This window comes from Talpa europaea (genome assembly GCF_964194135.1).
Source record: "Talpa europaea genome assembly, chromosome: 1".
Classification (NCBI taxonomy): domain Eukaryota; kingdom Metazoa; phylum Chordata; class Mammalia; order Eulipotyphla; family Talpidae; genus Talpa; species Talpa europaea.
This window is the reverse complement of record NC_140073.1, coordinates 132,506,691-132,521,852: the sequence shown is the minus strand read 5'-3', so window position 1 is coordinate 132,521,852 and position 15,162 is coordinate 132,506,691. Positions and strand designations below refer to the sequence as shown.

Genomic DNA, 15,162 nt, shown 5'->3' with positions numbered 1-15,162 from the left:
ATTGATTCAAAAGAACACCTGTACACCTATGTTTATTGCAGCACTATTCACAATAGGTAAAACCTGGAAACAACCCAAATGCCCAAAAATAGATGACTGGATCAAGAAGAAGTGGCATATATACACAATGGAATATTATTCAGCAATCAAAAAAGATAAACTCATGCCATTCGCAGCAACGTGGATGGAACTAGAAGGAATTATGCTCAGTGAAATAAGCCAGAAGGAAAAAGAAAACTATTGGATGGTTTCACTTATAGCAGGAATATATAGACATCTGTGTTAAAAAAAAAAAAAAAGTAACAGTACAAAACAAAACAAAACAAAACAAAGCAAAAATGGACAATTATAAATCAGAGACATCCGACAGGGGAGGAAGAGGGAGAAAGAACAGAGGGAGGGAAGGCGGGAGCACAGGGGACTAAGGTGATGGTGCACGGGTGCATTGGTGAAGGAAACTATGGGGACTACACCTGAGGGGGTGGGGGAAGCAAATAATGTTCAAAAATGAACAATGATGTAAAAAATTAATATAAAAAAATTAAAAATGGAGACAACTACAGTGTTAAAAAAAAGTCTTTTTACAGAAAAACTTAAGTTTGCTAAAACTGCTACAATTTATCATGACACAATGCTCAAACTATTTCATTATTTCATTTAGTAAAAAAATGCTCATATAGGATATAATTTAATACAGAATGATATGATTTCACTCAGTCTTCTAACATGTTAATTTTAGAGAAGGAATTTCTCCATAAACACAAGTTATACACTAAAACATCATTTTCAAAACACTGTAGCAATTGCTTCAGCACCAATTATTTTAAATGAATTATAGAAACATCATACTATATGTACACACAGTTAAGTATTATTTCTTGAAATATTTGTCATGTTTAAAAATATACACATGAATTGTATACCAGGTGCAAAGTAAAAAAAAGTTTTTTACTAAGGTTTGTAGTCAAAAAACTTTGAAAAATACTGAAATCGTTCATTCACCTCTTACCACCATTCTTGGCTCAAACAGCAATTAATAGACACTGTCCCTAATCCCCCCCAGTCCTACTTCCATTACTAACCTTTTCAAAAAAAAAATAATAATAATCAGGTAGCAACACAGAAATAGAATAAAAAAAGTATAACCATCATAACATCAAATATCACAATAAGAAATCTGAAAACTGATTATCTTTCTGAACTATCTAAAGTATGAACTTGAAACAAATTTATAGTCTCCTATTACAACCAAGAGATCTTAAAAACAACAGAATCTATAAGCTTCAGAACTAATAAATATCTAAATGTAAGGATGAAATCAAGACTGGCCAATGCAGTAACCTTTTTAAATTATTTCTTTTAAAGACAACAATGTCTTTGAACTTTTTCTGTGCATGCTAAGTAAATTATAAAGCCTTTTCTTTTCAACTGCTTGGGGGAGCTATAACAAAAAAAAAGCTGCATATTCATGACTATATTGGAATTTACTTGTTTTTAACTTCAAAGAAATGAAAACCTCATTTGAGTAATTTTTAATGAATCATTGTGATCATTAAAAATACCAGTTAGGAACATTCTATATTTATCAAGTATGCTTCGAAATCAGAACCAAACAAAATATGGCACTTATTTTTCACATAACCCATCTTTGTCATACCAGTAGAAGGAAATTTATCAGAGAACATAATCCCCTTGAGATAGTTTTCACTCTGCTCAGTTTTCAGAAATGTAATTATCTTACTCAAAAAGAAGTCATAGGAATACAAAATACAAATCCAGGGTCTCCCTGGTCCTCTAGAGGTTAAGTCTCAGTGCTATCACAACTACAGCCTGAGCAAGATTCCTGGCCAGGGAGCTGACCCACATGGCACAGCAGACCTCTCCTATCTTGCCCACTGCTCCCCTTAGCGGTGTATTTCAGTAGATCCACCTGTTCTGCTCGCCACTTGGTCTCTGGTAAATCCTCTCACCACCCCCCACACACAAACCTCTGGCCTACACCCCAGTTCTTCATGCAACAATAAATAAATAAATAAATAAATAAATAAATAAATAAATAATTGCTCATTCAAATATTCATGCTAGAAATAATGGTAAATCTCTGGAGGATCAAAAGGGAACATTTTCCCACTTATTTATAATAATATGCAGTCATATTTTATAGCAAGCACATATTTTTCAACTGAAAAAAATTGACTTTTTTAAAAAAAGTCCTAAAACATTTTATTATATCTGGATACTGGGGGCAATTACATATTGTTTGCATGTTTCTCTCTATATAAAAACACATACACCCCAACCCACAGGCTATTACATTAAGGATAAAAGGAAAATCACCATAGAAAAGGAAAAGATCAATGAACTGTAAGCCTTAATAGTGGACAGTGGTGCAAGGGTTTGGGTCTCTGCAATATGAAGCTATCCACAGCCACTGCAGCATGAGTTCGACGCCAGGCCAGGGACCTAAGCCACATATGGTACAGCAGACCTCTCCTGTCTGGTCTACTGCTCTCCTTAGCAGTGTATTTCAGTCAATCTGCCTGTTCTGCTCTCCATCCTGTCTCCTCTCACCCGCCCCCCTCCATACACACACCTCTGGCCTACACTCCAGCTCTTTGAAATATGCACAAAATAAAACCTTTTTTAAAAAATTAGTGGACAGTTGCTAAGAAAAGGGCATAAAATTGGACCCTACATTAAGAATCTATCCTACATAACACTGCAATTCTAATCAAGTCAAACCACCAAAGTCAGTGAAAACTGAGTAAGATTTTCAGCACACAAGGTGTCATAAAAAAAGCATGTAAAAGTATGAAGAAGCCAGATAAACATACATCTCAAGGCTGATTATTTAACATGACAACTGAATTTTAAAAGAAACCCCTGAAGTTTATTGATTCCCCATCAAAATCAAAAACACCTAGCCTATTAGTTTTTATTTTACCAATCACACATGTGAATTAACTTATAGTAAAAGTCTGAGTTACAAATTGTCTGTGTTTGTTAAAAAAATAGAAAGATGTTATCTTACTTGTGAAATATGATTGATTGACGATTCCATCCTTCTTAGCTGGGAAGCCTGGATATCCAGCATCTGCAATACATTGTTGGCCAAGGTATTTATCAGATAGGCCACGCTTGCTAAGGACTGTGTAGTATAAGCTTTGGTTTCTTCTAGGGCTCGCTGCTTATCTGCTGACTGGGGGGAAAGAAACAATCATTAATTCAAAGATAACCTATTATGTTGTGATCTACAGAAATACTCATCAAAACCATTCAGTTGCTGAATCTACCAGATACAGTAGTTAAAAACGTTCTAAAAACGAGTTATCAATATCTGGCATACTAAACAACTAAATTATTAACCAAGTTTGCAAATATTTTCATGTCGAATAGGTACATCTTTATAGAAATAAAATCCAGAAGCTATTGCTTAAAAAAATGATATCTGGGCCTCCCTGGTGGTGCACGGGATTAAGTCTCAGCACTATAAATCTATCGCCAGCCACTGCAGCATGAGTTCGGTCCCCAGCCAGAGAGTAACCCACATGGCATAGCAAACCTCTCCTGTTTCATCTGCTACTCCCCTCAGCAGTGTATTTCAGTAGATCTGCCTGGTCTGCTCCCCACTCTGTCTCTAGTGAATCCTCTCAACTCCACCTCTGGCCTACACCTCAGGTCATGTATGCATAAACAAATAAAAATAACTTTAAAAAAATTATATCCAGGGCCTCCCCGGTGGTGCAGCAGTTGAGCGCTAGGTTGTGAAGCTGCCTGCAGCCTCTGCAGCGCCGGTTCGATCCCTGGCCGCCAGGCGAGGGTCACATGGCACGCAGACCTCTCCTGCCTGCCCGCTGCTCCCCTCGGCAGTGTACTTCATCACTCTGCCTGTTCTGCTTTCGTTCTGGCTCTGGTGAATTCTCTCACCCTCCCGCGCTTCTGACTGTACCCAGTGCTTGTATAAATAAATAAATTAATCTTAAAAAAAAATGCTGAAAGACACAGTGAGAAAATTATACTTTAAAAAAAAAAAGTTATCCAGTGAATATTTTGAACAAAGGCAGCAACATACAGCTTCTCAAGGTTATTGCATGGAAAGGTAACATTGATTTCAATGTATAGGGTCTAGGATACATTTTTAGACTTTCCTGAATTCCTCTTTTCCTCCCACATGAAGCATAGCTATAACACAATGTTTTGTAAAACGAATAATACAAATAAAAATGATAAAATAATTAAAATTGTAATAACCATGGCAAATAACAACAAATAAAAAATAGTATAGTACCCTTTCTTCCCAACCATTCCAAATGTTATAGCCCTATGGAGCATAAATTGCCAAGTACTATAAACTCTACTTGAAAAACAGCACAGTAAAAAGCAGTTATTTCCAAAGACACAAAGCAAAGCAATGATACTGTTATACAGTCAGTGTTGCTACACCACCTTCTTGCCCTACTTCTACAGAAAGACTTAGTGGTTCAATAGAAAATACACAAGTCTCTAACCCAGAAACCTTTATCTTAAAGTTAGCCCTGCTATACTATACAATCAAGCTGGACAAGAGTCAGTTTCTCAGTTTCCTCAATTACAAAGCAGAGAACAAAACCTCAAACACTAAGGAATTATGATCCTCAAATAAGATAATGAATGTAACACCACTTTCTAACACAATTATATTTAACAACTGTCATTACCTCTTTAGTGTTCATTAACTGTTCTAGTTTCACTATGTCCCTCTCTCTTTTCTCCCACACAGTAAAAGAGTCAGAATCAATAACCCTAGATGTAAGTTTTTATAGGAGGAGCAAAATTCTTTTGCTTAAACAGTAGTTAACAAAATAACCAAATAATACTGTTTTAACTTGAAAAGAGGAAAGAATCACAGTATTAGTTTCTTTTTTCTTTTCTAATACTTAGTAATTGCAGTCTTATTAAAACTTGAATAACAGAGTTAAAACCAAATTTAGCTGGATAATACCTTTAAAAAACACTACATATACCTCCAGATTCTGAATTACATAGTGTCTGTAAACCAAGGTAGTAGTAACTCATTAAAATGAAAAGACACTCTATTGAATGGGAGATTATTTATACCTCACACATCAAACAAGTGCCTAATATTCAACATTTACAAAGAAATATACAATTCAACAAAAAGAAAACAAAGAACCCAATCAAAAAATGGGCAGGGGGTTGCAATTATATAGGGAATATAAAAATAAAAGTAAAAAAAAAAAAGTAAAAACAATACTTTTTTTCACTCAAAAAATAAAAAAAAAAGGGCAGAAGAGTTAAGTACACCCTTCTCCAAAGAAAACAAAGTCAACAGTTGAGGCATGTGAAAAAATGTTCATCATCACTAGTCATCAGGGAAATGTAAATCAAAATCACAATGAGATGCCACTTCACACCAGTGAGAATGGCCCATACCAAAAAGACCAGAAACAAGTGCTGTAAGGTTGTGGGGAAAAAAGGAATCCTCATACACTGTTGACCGGAATGCAGACTAGTCCAGCCCCTATGGAAAACAGTATGGCGGTTTCTCAAGATATTAAAAACAGATCTACCATATAATTCAGCAATTCCACTCCTAGGTATCTACCCAAAGAATGCAAAAACACTAATTCAGAGGGAAATATGTACTCCTCTATTCACTACAGCACTACTTAAATTAGCCAAAGTATGGAAACAATCCATGCTCAATGACAGATGAGTGGATTAAGATATGTTATATATACACACACAATGGAAACACTTAGTTATTTAAAAAAAATGAACTCTTGCCATTTGTAACAACAGGGATGGAACTGGAAGGGATTATGCTAAGTAAAGTAAGTCAGAAGGGAAAAAACAGATACCAGATGATTTCACACACATGTGGAATGTAAAGAAACAAAACAAAGGCAGAAACAAAACTGAAACAAATCCTAGAAATCTGAAGAACTGAGACTACCAGAAGTGGGGAAGAGTAGGAGATAGGGAGCCAAGGGAAGAGGGGACCCAATGGGCTTTGGTGGAGAGTAACAGGTACTTTGGTGAAGGGTGTGGTCCTCAAGACACAGACCACGGTTACTTTATGCTGTTGCATATCTTTGACCTGTAACCCATCAACTTCTCCAACAATTCACCCCCATTAGTTCTTGAAAATTCCCACAGAATTTTTGTTCACAGATTTACAGCACATATTTGATAGTATGTGCATATTTCACTGACCCAAGCTCCCATGCCTCCTGGTAAGCCCATGAGGGTAAGTACTTTCTTCATGTCACATTATATGTAGGAGTTACACTTGCACCTTGGTGTCCAAAATCCAGGTGTAGATAGGTGGGCCTATAATATCTGTGTCTCCACTACATATGTAGAAACCTTTTTCTTGTCATTATTCTCTAAACCATACAATGTAACAACTACTTACATAGTATTTAAATTGTATTGGGTATTATAGGTAATCTTAGAGATGAGTCAAAATGTATAAAAACTGTGTAATGTCATATGCAAATACTGTATCTTATCTAAGAAATTTGTGCATCTATAAATTTTGGTATCCATGGGGTTCCTAGAACCAATCCCCCTTGGATATCAATAGGGGATGACTGTAAGGTTACAGAGAAACAGTTACTTCTATCCCACAACAGGCAGAAGAAGGGGAGGGTAAAAGAAATATAAAGGAGATTCCTTAGATCCAAGCTACTCAAAGCTTATTGTATAACTCCTAAGAAGAAAATTTAAACTGAGTCTGAAATTGAGAAATAAGAACCACGCACTCTCTAAAGAAGCTTAGAACTATAGTATCATTCCCAGTGGGTTCATACCATTACTTTTTTTTCCTTCTTGTAGCTAGTAGATAGGGCCACAGACTTTAGAGGTATAAGTGCACAGAAAGGGGGGGGGGAGGAGCAGGAAGAATATGTACCTGTATTTATATTGAGACAACTGACATAAAGCATTGTATAAGTTTAAAGTATACAATGTATGATTAACACCCTTAACATATCGCATAATTATTTCTTTTTTTTGTGGTGGGAACAATTAAGATCTAATTTCTTAAAATTTTCTTTTCTTACAATTTTTAATTTATCCTTTAATAAACATTGTGTTCTACATGGAAATTAATTCAGAAAACCCCCGTTATATAATCCAGTTCTAACATACTGGAAGAGTAATGATAATATTTACGGGGTTAGAGTGAGAACATGCAGGAGAGAATTCTCTACAGATCACAACCTTGAGAGAACTTTCTCTTCTCCAGTAGTTTAGCTCTTACCAGTCCAGTTAGTCCATTACACTACCTGGAAAATATGTAATTATTTTTGCTCTGGGTATAAACTATAATTAGATTAATTATGGGTAGTTTTCATTCAGTCAGCCAATCTGAAGTATTACAGTTTCTTTGAGACTCTCCATGATTTAATTTAGTTCCAACATCATGTCAATAAACCCTTCTTCACTGAACACATACATGCTGACATTCTGATACTAGGATATCAAAATGAATACACATTCTCTAAACTTACTTAAAAATCTGACAGTGTAATACAGAGAAAGGTAAATGAAGCAAGTATGTCAGTGCAAAATGGTCAGGGATATGAATAATAACCTGAAAATGAAGCAGGCAGAAAAACTGGGGGATGTTAAGAAGGGACAAATGAAGATACAGTAATTTCAGAGTGAAAAACTTCTAAACAGGAGGAGAAGAACATATGTAGTAAGATTCAGGGATGAAAATGAGTTCTCAAAAGCAACATCAATGCTAACAGAAAATGAAAAAAACTAGAATACTGTCTTCATAATCTGAGGAAAAATTATTTCTAATCTATAATTCTATAATGAAGTCAAGCATCAAAGCCAGTGAAAACTGAGTATGATTTTCAGCACACCGGTGTCATTTAAAAAAAAAAATTCTGTGTAACCTTTCTCAGGAAGCACTGCAGCATGTGCATCCTCAGAACGCAGAGCCAAAGGAAAAAGGAAGCATGAGATCCAGAAAATAGGATCTACATCAAACAGGCAAAGGGAAATTCAAGAGTGATGACAAAGGAAATTTCTGAGGTGACAGCTGTGCAACAGGACTAAAATGTCATTAATCTAGACAATTCAGATTGGAGGAAAAAGAGTATTCCAAAAATATGTCTCCTGAAATGAAAAATGAAACTGATGTTGGAAGACTATTTTCCATGAGTCTTTTATATTTCTGTATATTGCATGATCACTGACTGCCTCTATTCCAGACTATTTTCAAGGACACTTGTACAGAAAACAGTCTTAAAAGATGAAGTGTCTCGCTCTGGAGCAAAGGCAGCATGCTTACTGACCAATATAAAAGATTCAGGTTCTCTATGTTCAGGGTTCTTACTAAAAATGTAACCCACTATATGTGCAGGTATCACCTAACCCTCTTCATATTATCCTAAGAATTAAGGCTTCAGCAACCACCTCAGTACAAAAAAAAAAAAAAAAAAAAAAAAAAACTGGTATCTTAGCTAATGCTACTGCTGTGAATAACAAAGTCTTATGTCTCTGCCTGAAGTGTCTCTTCTTCAGCCACAGCATTCATAAAAGGTGGCTGGTTAACCTGCTAGCCCCAAATAAGAGTTAAATTTCAGACCCTTCACAGTTCTTCACAACTGAGAGGAAACCGATTAAGTTTTAGTACACGGAGATAAGATTTATACATTCAGGGCAGAGTGCAGATATAGACATGTAAGTAATTAAAGCCTACCATAAGCAGCCCATTGTATGATTCAATGGTGAATATTTACATAGATATAATGAGCACACTGAATAAACCCAAAATTCCTTACAAGTGACACTGAGGAGATGGGAAGAAGCACAGGTATACCTCCCAGATATGGATTTAGTCTCAGACACTGCAATTAAATCTGCTACAAAAATGCAAGTCACAAGAATTTTTTTGATTTGCCTTGCACTGTAAAAGTTACATTTTGCACCATACTGTAGTCAGCTGAGTGTGCAATAACAATGTGTGAAACAACAATGTACATAACTGCTAATCATCATTAACAAATCATCTTTTTGCTAGTAGAGGACTTGTAAAAAATGCAGTATCTGCAAAGCACAATAAATTGAACCACAACAAAAGGCAGTGTGCCTGTAATACAAAGTTCCAATTTTTCATTGCATACATGTCTAAAACAAAAAATAGCAACATGAGCAAATCATGTGAAATATGGAGTTAAACTTCAGCTGAAACAGGTAAGGGCACAAAATGTCTCTGAACAAAAGGAAATAAAAGGTAAAGGAGGTAATCCTGTTTTATTTTTTAAATTAGAAATCCAATAGAATTAAAATTTGGAAACAATCAAATCTATGCTATTTAATATGACAGTCACTAGGCACTATGGCACTATGTTGCTATGGAGCACTTGGAAGTAATGGAAATGTTAAGACTGAACTTTAAATTTGATTTTAACTAAATGTAAGTAACTATGTAAGATCAATATATTGAATACCAAGTCAACTGCATGTTTATACAACAGCAATAAACCATCCAAAAATGAAATCAAAAGATTAGTTCCACTTACAATAGAACTAAACAGAATAAAATACTTAGGAATAATTTTTAAAATAGAAGTGCAAGACTTGGATACTGAAAGGTACAAAATATCATTATAAGAAAAGAAAGACCTTACTAAATTGAAAACACCCTATTCATGGCTCAAAAGACATTATCATTTAGATGGCTCCCCAAGTTTATCTACAGATTCAACATAATGACTATCAAAATCCCAAACAATTTTTATGGTAGAAATTAACAAGGGATCCTAAAATTCACATGGATATTCAAGGGACAGAATAGCTTAAATAATTTTGAAAAAGAGGAAAGTTGGAGGAAACATAAATAAGAATTTCAAAGCTACACAAATACAGTAATCAAAAGCCAGGAATACTGGCTAAGGATAGGGATATGGATCAATGGAATAAAACTGAGTTCAGAAATAAAACCACACATTTTGGGAGAATTTTCAATAAAGGTGCCAAGACTATTTAATGGGGAGGAAAAAGTCTTTTCAACAAATGATGCTGAGACAACTGGATACCCATGTAACAAAGGAATAAATAAGAACCCCTATCTCACAAATATGCAAAAATTAACTCAAAATGGATCAAAGACTTAAATGTGAGAGTTAATACTATAACACCAAAGAAAACACCGGAGCAAATCTCGATGACCTGGATTATGCAATTATTTCTTAGTTTTAACACCTAAAACATACTAACACAAAAATAAAATAGTTATGTTGGGGTTCATTAAAATTAAAACCTGCACCTCAAAGGAGACCATCAAGAAAATGAAAACCCATAGAATGGGAGAAAATATTTGCAAATCAATAATATTTGAAGAGCTTCTGCAGTTCAAAAGGTAAAAGATGAGTGACCAGCCAGGCGAGCGCTGACCTCACAAAGGCCCAGCTCAACCCCAGGGTGATGTGGAGCTTCAGCTTCTAATGGTCCAATGTTGCTTCTCCTGGTGCTTTTATACCTTCGGTCTACTAACTGCAGGTTTTATCTTTCATCTGTGTAAACAGGAAGGAGTCACCCAACAGAGGTTCTGGGCAGGTATATGGGGAGCACCCTGACCACTTCCCTGAAGGTGAAACAACACACACACACACACACACACACACACACACACAGAAACACAAACAATCTAGTATTAAAATGTGCAAAGGATTTAAATAAAACCTTTCTCCAAAGAAGCTAAACCAATGGTTAATAAGTACATGAAAAGATGCTCAATATCCTTAGTTGCATTAGGAAAATGCAGATCAAAACTACAGAAAGGCACTTCCCACCCACTTAAGATGGCTATAAATCAAAGTTTAGAACTCTCATACAAATGTAAATGTAAAAACATATAATCCTCTTGGAAATCAGTCAGTTCCACAAATGGTTACACATATAGTTACCATAAGAACCAACATTTCACTCTTAGCTACATACTCAAGAAAAATGAAACCATAGGCCCACAGAAAAACTTAAGCATGAATGTTTACAATGTTATATGCTGTGGTAGAATTTTTCATAACAGCCAAACATGGAAACAACCCAAATGCCTAACAACTGATGAATGGATAAATGTTTATCCATTCAGTCATAAAAGAGGAATAAAGCATTGATTAATAACACTACTTGGATAAACCTGGAAAACAAATTAAGTGGGAAAAGGTAGACACAAAAGGTCACATAGTATATGATTCCATTTACACAAAATGCCCAGAATAGGCAAAAAAACCAAAACACGTATTAGTGGTTGCTTAGACCTGACTTTGCTGGGAGGATTAAGAGGCGATCATAAAAGAGTACAGGGTTTCTCTTGGAGTAATGAAAATGTTTGAAAATTAACTGTAGCAGATGCATATATATTTTTTTTAATTTTCTAGAGGCATGTCTTATTTATTTATTTATTATTTGTTTGGTTGGTTGGTTTATACATGCACTGGGTACAGTCAGAAGCATGAGAGGGTGAGAGAATTCACCAGAGCCAGAGCGGGGAGCAGAGCAGGCAGAAGGACCGAAGTACACTGCTGAGGGCAGCAGCGGGCGGCAGGAGAGGTCTGCACGCCATGTGGGACCCTCCTCCGGTGGCCGGGGAGCAGCCGGGGATCGAACCGGCGCTGCAGAGGCCGCGGGCAGCTTCGCAACCCAGCGCTCAACCGCTGCGCCACCGGGGAGGCCCAGTTGCATATATTTTTAAATGGATAACCCCATGGTATGTGAAAATATATAAACCAGTCAGAGGTAACTGAAAAAAACTGCATTGATACATTTCTCTATGTTCTTAATGTCCTAGTCCTAAAGTTATAGAGACACAAACCAACATGTCAGCTGTACAAGAATCAAGAAGAATCCACATTATAGAATACAATTACAGGGCCTGCCTGGTGGCCTAGGGGTTAAGTCTCAATGCTATCATTTCCACGGCCCACCACAACAGCCTGAGTTTGATCCCCACCCAGAGAGCTAACCCACATGGCACAGGAGACTTCTGTGTCACCCACTGCTCCCTTTAGCAATGTACTTCAGTAAATGTGCCTGTTCTGTTGCCCACTGTACTGGTGAATCCTCTCACCTCCTGCACCTCTGGCCCACACCTCAGTTCTTCTGCCCAAAAAAACCCAAACCAAAACAAACCAAAAAAAAAAACCCCAATAATTACATATAACTAAAGTCGAAGTACATACAAATATTACATAGGCATAATTTCTGTGACACTGACATGTTAACTTCTGAGCCCTTCAACTCAGGATCTCAAAATAGCTGCATTTGGATCTGCTCTATGCAGTAGTCTCCTCTAATTTTACACTGCCCTCATTTCGAAATTTTACCTAATTTTTTAAAAATTTTATTTATGCATACAAGAGCCAAGGTGTAGGCCAGAGGTACAGGAAGGGGATGAGAGGATTCACCAGAGACAGAGTGAGAACAGAACAGGCAGACTGACTGAAATACATTATGGCTCAGGGGAGCAGTGAGCAAGACAGGAGACTTCTGCTGCGCCATGTGGGTTAGCTCCCTGGCCGGGGATCGAACTTGTGCTGCAGTGGCTGCAGATAGCTTAATAGTGCTGAGACTTAACCCCTTGCACCACCAGGGAGGCCCCAGTTTTACCTAAATTATAGTGTAATTTGGTATCTCACAAATGTCTAAAACTTCTCTGTGAAGTGCAATCAGCACTGCAACGAATTCAGTAGAGAGATTTTTTTCCTTCCTTAAACACATGTATTTTTATTGGACATGATCAACTGTTCAGCAGGATTGGAATGCTCAAATCCTGTACTTTCCAAAGAAAGGACTGGTCCTTGCTCAGATCCTGGGAGAAAAGGATATCTTTGTACATCGGGGGCCTAGAGCTACATCAGATAAACTAATAATGTGACTTATGGTGATTCACTCTGTTCACCAGAACCACTGGACTCACTCAGTTTGCTCTCTCAGGGCAGCATCCAGGACTTAGAGCTATGGTTAGTCACAAAAGCACCCCATACCTGTATGACTGAATTCCTATGAAAACTGCAGGTTCTGGGACCTGAGTAAGCTTCCACATTAGCAGTACTTCATACACACTGTCACACTTCCACGGCTGGAAGAGTTATGCACTGTAACAACTCCATTTACAGAGGAAGATTGCAAGTCTGCATCTGGTTTCTCCTGGACTCCACCCTATGTGCCTTTTTCCTTTGCTAATTTTAAACTGTATTTTCACTGTAATAAACCATAACTGTGAAGGTTTAACAGTTCTGTGAGTGCTTCCAGCAAATTGTCAAACCAGAGGGTGGTCTTAGGAACCCCTGACACTGACTGGAGACATTTCCCATTTCTAAGAACTTTTAGCACAAACAAATCCCAGTAACTATGGAAAATCATTTTTATAGTTAATCACCTGCTGCAGTAAAGACCATTGGTTGACACTAGGCCAACCTAAGGAATGCAGCCATCACTGAAACAAGCAATACTTTATACACTGAAGAATAAAAGAGATGAATTCAAAGAAAGATGTTTTATATCCAATATACCAGAGACTATAAAGGGACCATAACTAGGACAATTTGAGCATCAAAATATGATAAAAAATAGGGCCTCCCCTGGTGGCACAGTGGTTGAGCGCTGGACTGCGAAGCTGCCCGCAGCCTCTGCAGTGCCGGTTCGATCCCCGGCCACCGGCGAGGGTCCCACATGGCGTGACAGACCTCTCCTGCCGCCCACTGCTCCCCTCAGCAGTGTATTTCATCAGTCTGCCTGTTCTGTTCCCCGCTCTGGTGAATTCTCTCACCCTCCCGCACTTCTGACTGTATCCAGTGCTTGTATAAATAAATAAATAAATCTTTAAAAAAGAAAAAAAATACGATAAAAATAGTTTATTCCACACTGAATAAAGTTTATGAAGAATCGCATATATGCAGTGTTAAAGTATCTTCCCACAAGGTACTCATTAAAGAGAAATATTTCAAGAATAACTTTACCCATGAAGAAACCTGCCAGGCACAACTGAAAACAAGTGATCAAACTGAGTATTATCAATCAATTTAAAAGGAAGCAAGATAATAATACATCATCATTTCTGTAACATTCCTTCCAAAAAAAATGTAACGACCTAGTCTTGAGGAAACATCAACTATTCAAGGACAACATTAAAAAGTAACTGCCTATAATCTGAAAAGTGATATGGCCATGAAACCAAAATAAGGAACTGTTCCAGACTGAAGGATATGATAATTAAATGGAACATATTTCTGAAAGAGATTCTTCTTTTATAAAGGCCATTAGGACAGAAAATAAAACCTACATGAGCATCTAAGGATTTCATACTGAAAACATGATACATTATTTCCTGATTTTGTTGTTTGTTTTGTGATTAAGTAGAAAAATATTCTTGTTTGCAGGAAAAACGCACTAATGTATTTAGCAGTGATGGGACAACAAGTAACTTATTTCTAAATGATTCACAAAACAAAAAAGTTCTTTAATTTTAATTTTTGTTTATTAAAACTAAAAGCTATTCCTTAATTCACCTATATGGGATAATATTAAATTACTGAGATTTTGAAAATAGAGGAAAACTTTCAGTAACTTAAGGTTTCACCATCATTAAATTTTGGATTATTAATCTATTAACAAAACTTTTGATTATCTTCTCAACACATAACTTATAATTAAACGTCTCAAAAAAATTTCCAGTCACTTCATCATATAAAAGGTTTGTATATAAATTATGCATGTTTATTTTTACTTAAGTTAATTACCTCCTGCATGCTTCATACTAATTAAAATAATGATTGAGTGTTAAAGAACTTTTCATGTTTAATGTGGAGACTATTACTCACCAGAAATAAACAAACTTGAAAGTATTAGACTAGACCTTTATTACATTTATTCTTACTTAAGATGCAGTTGTTAACACTTTCCTCTTCCAAATTAATATGTGATCATCTCTTTAATGACCAAACCTAAGGACTGAGAAAACAGTCAAGATGCAAAATTCTGAAATCATTACAAAAAGATACCATCAGGTCTTAGACAAACTGCCAAACCAAAAACCCATTACCAATAGACAACAAACAACTTACAAAATTATCTCAATCTTTATATAATTCCTGTTCCTAGCTCTCTAAAACAGGGACTATAATTTATGTCTGTTTT

At 36.3% G+C, this 15,162-nt stretch overlaps 1 protein-coding gene across 50 annotated transcripts in view; it reads right to left on the bottom strand.

The window, feature by feature from the left end:
* Window positions 1-15,162, bottom strand: part of ABI2 (abl interactor 2) — a gene marked incomplete at both ends in the record, with an annotated part of 60,823 nt that overhangs the window by 30,468 nt on the left and 15,193 nt on the right. For 41 of the 50 annotated variants that reach the window (XM_084249878.1, XM_084249900.1, XM_084249866.1 and 38 more), the window contains one exon: window positions 3,032-3,199. The exons of the other annotated variants lie outside the window; for them this stretch is intronic. In XM_084249878.1, coding sequence (XP_084106004.1) covers window positions 3,032-3,199 — 168 coding nt within the window. The remainder of the gene's footprint in view (window positions 1-3,031; window positions 3,200-15,162) is intronic. 50 annotated transcript variants of the gene reach the window in all.